General features: G+C 38.9%; 1 protein-coding gene across 1 annotated transcript; it reads right to left on the reverse strand.

The window, feature by feature from the left end:
- Positions 1-1816: 1816 nt before the first annotated feature.
- Positions 1817-8913, reverse strand: LOC126648781 (uncharacterized). The gene is given in 5 exon segments (XM_050332303.1): positions 1817-1854; positions 3023-3148; positions 6113-7772; positions 7775-8034; positions 8766-8913. Coding segments are annotated over 5 exon segments (2232 nt in total).
- Positions 8914-11244: the final 2331 nt, after the last annotated feature.

Here is an 11244-nt window from a genome sequence, read left to right on the forward strand (position 1 = left end):
TAAGCATTGGTGTGGATGCATAGCATGAATATACTACAAGATATATAAGCAATCAGTTTAAAATAGCATTTGTTTCCAGACAAAGAGCTGTCTAAACACTCCTACTGCTACTCCCTCACATCTCCTTGGGAGCTAGCATCACCAGGCTCTAAATTGTTTCTTGCAGCTGAGCAGAAGTCACACTGACTAGTGCAAGGCCTGTAAAAGGATGAGTAGCATGATCCTGGGAGCACCTATCAAGCATTAGCCAGTCAGAAAAGTAAAGAGTGCCATCTGATCACGAGGTCATGAATATTTCTTCATCAGATAAGTAGCAAAAGCCACAGTTAAGCCTGTCAGCAGAATTGGGTATTAAAAAGGTCCATGTTTGAGGTAATTCCCTCCCTCATTTTATTCTTTGATGTTCTGGTGCAACAGAGATTTTGTGAGGCACAGAAGCCAAATAAGAATTTCTGTTCCTTATTTTCTTGCAGGGCTTGGGGTAGAAAGGAAAAAAAACCTTGGCATCAGTGTAGTTTCCTTCTCCTAACAGCTTGGGGTAAAGGCTGCAATTACAGTAGAGCTTTAACAAGTGAGCAAGTGGTATTAAAAATAATATAAAAATCAAGGATGAGTTGGGTAGGGAAACATCAGTACTCCTCACTGAGGGAAAACAGCATAACCTCAGTTATGGGTCAGACTAGGTAGGCGTGAAACTTGAACGCAGTCACAGGAAATGCTACTTTTATCCATGTAGTTTACTCTAGGACACAGAATAACAACATGGGAGAGGAGGCAAAAGACAAGTCCTGTTTGTCCAGTTCCTCCAACCTTTATTAAAGAAAAATAAATGGGTTTTTTTTTAGTTTCCCTGCCTTTGTCATGCACACTATCACTTTATGTAGGAATCACTTGAGACTGACAGCATCATATTTATTCTTCTCATATGGTGATATTAGCCTTTATAGGCATTGGGGAAAAAAAAAATCACACTTTTTTGAGGTATCTACCTCATTTAGATCAGTCTATTTCCATTATTCATAAGATAGCTCAGCAGAGACCTAGTTTTATCATCTCAGTTCTCTCAAGAGACTTCTCTGTAGTCAGTTGCCAAGGTCTGTATCAACTGTAATAGAAGCCATCAGTAAGAAGTCAGGAAACAGGGCAAACCATCAAAACCTTTTGTTTCACCTTCAAGATACATGTCCATAAAGGACTCAAAAAATCTCCACAGGAAAAGAAGGGGAGGAAGGGGAAGCATTGAATCAACTCAGCGCTTTAGTTTTAGTCCTCCATCATGCGTTTGAAGAGAGGAAGATCTGAGGAAGTGCCTTGAAACTTCAAGTCAGTATGTGGACTTGATACAGCTCTATGTTCCTTTACACTTTGACAAAAACAAATCCCGCCAAAAATCCAGCTGATGGAGGCAAATCTTGTACTTACGTTCACATCATATATGAGATGACATTGACAGGCTTTACAATCCTGCAGAGTTTAAGAGCTGGGCAGCAATAACTGGTGTGCTATAACAGCACTGGTGCATGGATGTGCCCATGTTAAGCTTTTTGGCTATTGTGTGTTGATTGAACACAATAAGTCTCAAAGTGCAATTCTATGAAATTTATTACTTAAATAGTGGATGTGCTAGTTATAAAAAGGTGACTTTGGTGTTAAATACTTAATTCCATTTTCATAGCATCCTCAGTCTTTACAGTGTTACTTCTTAACCCTTAAGAGTGCAGAGCAACTTACAAAATACACAATAATAATTGAATTTTGGATTATGCAAAACAAACCTTCGATACATTTCCCCCCGCTCCTGCCCCAATATATGCAATTATCTTCTCTTGGAGAGGGACTTTTTTGTTCCACGACCTAAAAGTAAAAAAAAACAAAAAACAAACAGAAAGACTGAAGTATGCATTCTGCCTCCAAACAAAATGTCAATTTGCTTCTAAAGAAAGATAGATATCAGTGATTGCCTTTTCCTACTGCAGGCACTGATGGTTAATATTACAATTATGTACTCTATTTCCCAGCAAGTATAAACTCCACATGAGTAGCACTGGTATTCAGAATATCCCAATATAATAGATAAGAGTTCCATGTGAAACTCATAGCACATTCTTAGTGTGTTCTTGTAACTATTGTTGAATTTATGAAAGAAACATTAACTACTTCTGGGACAAATAAGAAGTATTTTGGGATTATGCAAGTTTCCTGGTTTCTTCTACTAAGAACTGATCAGCAATTAAAGGTCAAACAATTTGGCTTCAGGGCTGGCATCAATCTTCACTAATAAAACACTTTAGTCTAAGTTTGTTTCCAACCTTGCAAATACAGGGAAGAGCAATCCTCTTTTTAATATGAGAAAGAGACTATTTTTTTACTCATGTTCCCTGATGGAATATTCAAGTTCACTTTACTGTGCTAGCTTGTCCTTTTCCAGAAAGAATTCTGATCTTTTAGGTAGCTTCCTGTACTGACCCCTTTCCAATTTATAACATTTTCAGACTCTCATACAAGTACAGAAAAGCATAATTATTACTCAACCTATTTAATGTGATTTTCCCTCCAAAGTTGCAAGAAGTTCCTACTCCATAAAGTTCTTAAGAATTATCTATATGCATTTGTATTGTATCAAAATACAGTATTTTGGTTGAGACAGATCTGTAGCTTAAAGAAAAGGATATACTGCAAAGTGACAAAGGACCCAACACTTTAAAAGGATAGAACAGTTTGAAGAGCAACTAGACTAAAACAGTAGGTTTTGGTGTGGATTTCCTCCCCCATCCTTACCGTAAACAAAGAGAAGGAACCTAACCTGGTCAAAGCTACACTGGTATTCATAGCAAGGTGACTAAGTGCTCAAAGTTTAGCTTGCCTTTTTTTTCCCCCATCCTTTATCTTATCCACATATGTAGCATTTGCTATTATTTCACAAGCTGTCCTTGCAGTTCAAACAGACAAAAATTAATGCCCGAGACAGTAATGAAAAAATACTTGTAGCAGTTATTTCTGTAGCTTGTCACTGTGTACCAACCTTTGTATATACTGTATTTAGGCATCTCCCACACTTCCACTTCTTCCACCTCATGTCCTGTGTCCCTGCGTTTTGAAGGTGGCTTGCCTATTTTTTTCTTCTTTGGTTTAACCAGAGGTGGGCATCCTAAATAGCAAGATACAACTGGTGTTATTTCTTCACACAGTCACAAGGCAAATTTAACCTTGTCTTTCAACAACTGGCCTGTGATGTTCCTCTTCCTCCTTCCCTTCTCTGTGCCTATTAGCTGATAAAATTGACTCTACATATGTCAAGCAAGTCTTGTATGTCTACAATATTGAATCATTGCATAATTCTGGATGCATTGTATATTGGATCATAATTTGGGTAGGTGTTATTATGGCAAAAAAGAACGCAATCAGAGTTGGATAATTCTGCTCTAGCTCACTGTCTAAGTGTTCAAGACTAGTTTATAGATGTCCAAGTGATCAAACTCACCCACTGTCTAAAAAACTTAATCCTTCAGACCTGTAAAGTTATGCACCACAGGTACACTGTTCAAGAAGTCAAATTTAGCATATAGTTTTCCTGCTAAAGCAATATATCTATATCTCTAGCCAAACCCCCTTACTTGCAGGATGCTTAAATTTAAGATTAATTTGAAAAAACAAGTCCTAATATAGGCAACATTTAAAAAAGGATGTGATTTTACTAGCACTTCTGAGGCATCCATTGGCATGAACAGCATTCAGAAAACACTGATTCCTGTTTCCTAACACTGTGATAGCTTCTTCAAACTACACAGGCTGGAAAAGGAGGAGGAGAAAGCAAGGAATAACCCATAGACCAAACATCCTCAGTATGGTGGACCATCTGTGACTTGAGATAAAAGCAACATGCTGAAAGTTAAAGGTAACAAAATTATTTTAGAACTATTATCATACTTTTATGAATTGTTGTAGAGGAGCTAAGAATGGTGCTGCTAAAGTAAAATGTTTTCAACTTCTATAGAGCAGTCTAGCATAAAAAAACCCCCTACAATACTAAAGTCTGTGGATAGAAAGCCTCCAGTTTAAGATGCAAATAATCCCAGACCCCAATATTCTCAAGCAGGAAAGCAATCCAGAGAGAGAATCTGAGGAACACACTCTAAAGAATAGTCTACTAGGCTGTTGATACAGGAGATCTGATATATATTATCAGTGAACTGAAGAGAAGCAAGTCAGTCTGTTCTGAAAATAGCTTCACACTTCATTATTTGATAGACTGATCCTGAGATACTTGAAGGTATGTGACCCAGGAGAGTAGCACTACAGCAAATTCCATAGCTGTTCCTACAGCACTTACACTGAGAAACACCCTTAAAAAAGCACCCAAAGCAGATCTGAACTCCAAGTAAGTATTAATTGTAAAGAAAAAAACAAACACCACATTCTGCTTCAGGAGTTAATAACAAGGTACTGAAACTATCTAACCTTTTACTTTGCTAGAATAACTGATTTCTCCATGTTTTCCTTAACAAGATGACAATGATTTGCACTCAGTCATCCTTTAGCAGCATCAGGGCAACTGCTGGCCCATGCTAGTTTCCCTGATCATTTGCCCATGTAGCTACCACATGACACCCTATATGTTTTACTCAAATGTAAGATCCAAAGATTAGGAGCTACCAGTGCATATGCACTCAAGAGAAGCCTTATCTGGGTAAAGAATTAATATTACTGTTTATGGAAGTAACAGCTTTACATAAATAAAGGCTTCACTTGGCCACATCAAAGCATTTGATGCTTTGATTTCCCATAATACCTTTAAAAAACCCGAAGTACCTATAATGCGTTCTTATTCCCCTGTTAGGGTTCAAGAAGGCTGTAAATATGCCCAAGATGTACTGACTGAGAGGCATTTCATCAATATCAGAGCAACAAGAATTAGTTTTATTATTTTCAAACCTTATCCAAATATCATGTGCCTGCTATTTTGCACCATATCCTTTTGAATGTTCCTAAAGTACAAAAACACATTGAGGAAGTTGTACCTTGGTCTTTGCTCTTGGCTGGAGGTGAGAGTCTACCATGTATTTGGCTACTAAATTTGGGCTTAGCACCACTTCTAATCCAATATTCTTCAGGCAGTATCCCCAGGTTCTCCCTCAGCAGCCTTCCTAATTTAAAATAAAAAAAAAAAAAAGGTTGATTTAAGGTCAGTATTTAGTTTTGCTAATGCTAATATACTGTTTGATCCACAAGCCAGAATGCAAAGCTAGCTACTGGATCTAATTGTAGGAGTCTGTTGAAATAGAAACAGTTTTCTGAAGGCCACACTGGACAAAAACAAACCACTTTAAGTCTACAGATTTTGTAGAAAGAAAAAGCTTAAGAACACTAAGCCTGTTATTAAAAGTAAATAATATCATGGTTGTCTTTCACAATATAAGACTACACTAAACAGCAGCCACCTACTGAAGTGCCAACATAACTGCTTATTCTCAGTTTAGATTAATCCAGTTTCTAACATCTACCTTTGAGTAAATAAGATGTTCTTTCCCAGGTCAAATTTAATAGTTTCACACTGCTTTTTCTGAAAATACAGCAAAACTTTCATTTCTAATGAAAAACAACAGCTGCTATTAAAAAAAAAAATGGTTTGACTCCCCTTCTGCAGAGAAGTCATACAGGTTATATCCACTGGATTATAATGAACTTCATCCTGTTTAATGCACCTAGCATGAGTCCGTGATAGGAGAGTCAGACTGTTTGTATAAACTTAAATGCAGAGCTTCCAAGATATAAAGCACCAGTAAACGTGTAGTTCAAATTATCTTAAGCTTTTCAAATTACTAAATTGCCACTAATGCCAGAAAGTGAAGTATATCAAAATCTAACTCAAAGGAGAGTTTCCACACTATTCTCTGGTGGTTGTGAAGAAGCAGAATCCTTATGCAATAGGTTAGAAAATGCAGCAAACTCCTTCTGCTTGAAAAAAGGATTCTGCAGGACACCTGGCTCTAAGCCAAACCTGAAGCTACAACATCCTCTAATCTTCACACTGGATCAGGCTACAATTTGCAACTGCAATTAGGTGTTTTGTGTATGCTATTAATCAGCACTTTGTCCTCAGGAATTAGCTTACCTCCCAAGAATTTCCGTAGCATTCGCTGGTGCTCAAGTTCTTCTCTTCTTGTCATAGGTCTCTTTCTCCCATAATACCCATAGTCACTATACACAACTTCATCTCGTTCTTTCTCCTTTGGCTTGTAAACTACACCAATATTTTCAACAAGCCCACTCCTAGTTTTTATTTTCTCTTGAGCGGGCCAGCTAATTAATTGTGCTGGTACAGCATTTTTAGGTGGTTTCCAAAGCACTCTCGGGCCAACTTGGTAGAAACTTCCTTTATTTGGTGTCAAGATTCCATATGGAGGGGCTTCTTGAAAGAAATACTCGATTTCATCCATGTCATCATCCTCATCCTCCTCATCCTCTCCGTCTTCATCCTCCTCTTCACCCTTCACAGAATATTCTTCGGAGTCCTCGGCTTCTGACAAAGTTTTAGCTGCTTTTTTGTTGAGAGAATTGGTTTCTTTCCTACTAGAAGATCTAGAAAGAGCTCCCAGCTTTCTACCTTTGCTGGAAGCCTCTTTAATCTTAGTGGCTGAAGAACTGACATCTTGATCATTCATCTGCTCATTTCCTACCACTTCATCTTCATTGAGGGACCCACCCTTTTTTATCTTCTCCTTCTCCAAGCCGTCTGTACTTTTCTGAGGAGTATACATGCTTTTCTGAAGCACATAGTCAGGGACAAAATAAGACACTGGGGCATTATCACTGGATGACCCTTCCTCTCTAGAGGACATGTCATCAGAAGAAAGACTGATTACACTTTGACACTTCCTTTGTGGCAAACAAATGTCATAGTTTGTGTCCATACCGTCCAGAGAAGCCAGCCAGCTGCCAGTGGGAACATACTTCTCAATTGATTTGTCACACCAAATACTTTTACCTGTCTGGCTTTCACTGGTTGCTCTGTGGCTTAAATTCAGCTTTTTCTGCTGAAAGCTCAAGTCACTCATTACCTCCATACTAGATGGAAGTAGTCCTGCTTGTTGAATAAAGCCAGGCTCTTCTTGAGAAGTTTTTGACCCTGCAGATTTTTTAGTGCTAGATTTTTTAGCTATTACCACATCCTGTCTTACCACTGGTCTATCTATGCCAACAGATCTTGCCAGCTCTGTGATTTGCACTGCCATGGTTTCACCTGGGGGGAAATTTGCCTGTTGACTTGTATTTGCCAGCTTTTCTGCATCCAGCTTCACTTCATTATTTTGGACATCTTTTTCTTGCACAGTTTCAGCACCCTGTTTTGAGGGGACAACAGCTTCTCTCTCATCTAAGGAAGCTCCTGGCACCATTTGCCCCCCTTCACGAGGGCCATATATCATGCCTTCACACGAGCTAACAGAAAATAAGTCACGTGGCACTATGTTCTCTGGGACTGATTTAGCACTTGCCACATCATACAGAGGGATAGTTTCTTTAAAGGACTTCCACAGCTGAATAGCTGGAGAGCCATTTCCATATTCTATCCTCACTTCTTCCTTCTCAAAGGCATAGCTTCCAGTAGGGAGATTTCTATACTGTGTAGAGCTGGCAGGGTCCTTGTTATGAAACTCTCTGTCTACCACAATGGAAGATCCAGATGAATCTTGTTTCTCTGAAGTACTTTCAGTCTCTGTACCTATACCAGAAGAAACACAGGCCATATTCCCTGCATCACAACCTTTCGTTTCTGTACGGATATCTTGGTGCTTTTTTGCTTGCTTTCAGGCTGTCTAGGATCAGTCTGTGTTTCTTTTGTCTCCATTCTTTTCCCAGGGGTATTATAGTGTCTAAATCTTGTCGCATGATAAAACATAGGGGAAGGTGGGGCAGCATTAAAATAAGGCCTTCTGTTAATTCTTGCATGCATTGGATGCTGTGGAACAAAAAATCCAGGGTACTCATGGAGCGCAACAGAATAAAATGGAAAATATGGATTTCCACTTCGGAAGCCTAGACATTGGAGATGAAAAGAAAAGGACAAATATATCTTCTTTCTGAAATAAGTAATCCTGATAAATATTTACTTGCATACACAGGGACAACTACAAGATCAGACGCGTAGTTAAATAAAGCATTCCACCTTTCAATGCTTGGAAACAAATCTGGTGCAAAAACCCAGAGAGAGTTCCTTGTTATGGAGTAGCTTATCTGGACACCTACACTTTAACTAGAGCTTGATTTCATCCCTTGAAACATTCACCAATTAGATTTCTATACTCTTTTTTAATTTGTTATTTCATAGAATATTGTTACAGCTCCAGACAGAAGTTAACACAAGTATAGCACTTTCAAGAGGTATTTAACAATGTTTCTCTTATAATTATTTTTTAAATAATTTTTTTAAGCTTACATATATCCATATCCATCATGCATGCATGTATGGAACCCATATGTACACACACATATTAACTGCTAGGCATATTCTAGAGCTCTGTGTCTGCAGGATGACCATTACTTAATACTTTGCTTAGTTTCCATTCTCCAGAAACAGATGCTTTCCACAACAGAAGCTACATCTTTAAGAAATACTTAATAAATCAGATTTTTGACAACTAAAGCATTACATTAAATTTTCACTTAAGCTCCCAAGAAACCCATTAACATAGATACATATTTGTTTCCTCTGTTCTAGCAGTAACTTACTAAGCAAAGCTACCCCAGAGAGCTCTCATTTACCTTACCTGGAGCAGGTACATAATATGGACTGTATCCATGACTGAGGTACCATGGATTTGGATAAGGCTGTTGTGCTGATGGCTGAGCATAAAAAAAGGGTCTTGTGTTGCTTGTAGAATATGATCCACTTTCTGAAGTTGAGGCAGTATTCATTTTTCTTTAAACACTGGAAGAGATAAATGATCATTATCAATCACTTTAAAGAATTGCACAACCTAATGATTTTACACTCTGTCAGAATTTAGCAGACATTCCTCTCCCAGCTCAAAGAAACCAGATCCTTCCAAAAGAAAGCTACTATCTTCCAGACAGCAAACAGAAAACTGACATTACTATCAAGGTCAAATATTTCAGTTGTCCTCTGCTAAGTTCGTTTTTATATGCAGCTTTCAGCATTAGTTTTTCAAGCCAACCTTATAACATGCTTTAAAGACACAGGACACTCACAGAACTTTAGTAGTCTTAGATGCATGCATCCATAAGTAGCATTCCAGCCAATTATTAAAAAAAGGAAAAAAAAAAGGAAAAAAAAAGGCAACAGAAGGCTTCACACTATTAGACATTTAATGTTCCACAAAGAAAACACTTCTTAATGCTAACACATATTGTTACACATCACAATAAGAACTCTATTAATTCAGGATTTGTACTTTATAAATTATTTAAGAACAATGATAGCTAACATAGTAAACCAAATATTTCAGTGACACCACGCTTCCTGTGCTTAACCTAAATAACAGGTAACAAAAACAACCCCACTAAAATTCCTGAGTGTAAGTTTGTAATCAGAACCATACAGAATTCACAAGATGGAACTTCCTCCCACACTTATTTCTTCAGTTAACTAACACACTAATCTCAGTCCATTCCTACCCATGCAAGTGATACAACCCTATCACACACAGCTTTTAAAAAAGAACACAGAAGATCTGTTGACTGCACAGAATAATAATAAAAAAACCCCAACACCAGCTCAACTCTGTGGAGAATTCAAGCACTTCAAAGTTATAGGAAAATTAATTCCAGACCTGTTACAAACTAGCACACCCTTCAGCCTAGAGTTTCAGAACGCTTTTAGGAACACTGGAGCCCTCTTCAGTTTCCATGTAGGGTGGCCTGTCCAGCTCTTGAAAGCATCAAAAAGCCTACAGACTCTCCTAGGCCAAAGCTCCCAGAATTATTTTGACCTTTCAGAGAGCGAGTAATGTAGGGAAAGAAAATAACCCACAAAAACAATCCCCCTCCCCCCCCTACAAAAACTAAGTTATTCCTGCACCCTGAGAGCCCCTCAAAACTAAGGTCGCTGCTGCTTCCAGCCCAGCAAGAAAGTAACCACAGCGTCTGCTCACCCTCTTTATGGCAGGCAGCTGCTACTCGTCCACTCCCCCTCCCACCTGAGGCTTGTTTAGCAGTGACGCCTGGGACCTTTTTCCGTCAGTGTGTGGGAGGAGAGTCAAAACATGAGGGTAGGAGTAACGGTAAAAGCCTTCAGCTGGTGTACAGAAAGCTGGCAGTCTCATCTTGCAGATGTTTAAGCTGCATCTCTAAGTGAATCTGGTATTTCCCTTTTGTAATGTTGGAACTTACATTAAAAAAGAAGGGAATTATTACCAATCTTCTGATTAAAACTACTGTTAGAGACACGTCTTGTAGGGAAAAAAAAATTAGACAATGCAAGGCCAAGTTTATGTTTGTTTCAAAGGTTTGCCAGTTGTTCAGTAGGGAGTAAAGGGAGCAATACTCTTCAATCCTAACATGGCTAAGTGGGCTGAGAAACGTAATGTTCTTTCTGTATGAACAGGAGAAGCACTTACTGCAGTACGGTGTATTCCACCATGTACGACAGGAATTTATGAAGTGTGAGGTTGCAATTTGACTCTGTGCTGGGTCTTTACAGGAGATGAGAATCTGAGTTGCTACTCTGGAATCGCACATCTCCAAATACAGTGCTCAGGTCCTGGGGCAGGTGGCAGGAGAAGAAAGCACAATGCATGAGCTATGCAGGCAGGTGAGTGGCTAAGGAAAAACAAAGAGATATGGATACTTAGAGACTGTTTTCATTTCTGTGTTGGGAAATTCACAAACCCTCTGGTTTTTTCTTACTATAATGTTCGGATTAAACATGTACTTTGCACCAAGACACAAGCTATAAAATGCCTGGGAAGGATGAGTGATTCACTCCTCACAGACATCCCCAGCCAAAGCTTGTCCTTTCCACTGATGGCAGCGCTTGTACTTAGTGCAACCAGCCACTTGTAGTGACAGGACAGGGAGTAATGGGTACAAATGGAAAGAGAGAAAATTCAGGCTAGGTGTTAGGAAAACATCACAGTAGATGTGAGGGTTGTAAGAGACTGGAACAGGCTACCCAGGGAGGTTGTTGGATACCCTGTCTCTGTCAGTGTTCAAGGCCGGCTTGGATGGGGTTTTGAGAAGTCCCATCTAGTAAAAGATGTCCCTGCCCATGGCAGGGGGGTTGGAAGT

Source organism: Myiozetetes cayanensis, unplaced genomic scaffold (assembly GCF_022539395.1).
Source record: "Myiozetetes cayanensis isolate MyiCay16 unplaced genomic scaffold, myiCay2020 scf1, whole genome shotgun sequence".
Classification (NCBI taxonomy): Eukaryota; Metazoa; Chordata; class Aves; order Passeriformes; family Tyrannidae; genus Myiozetetes; species Myiozetetes cayanensis.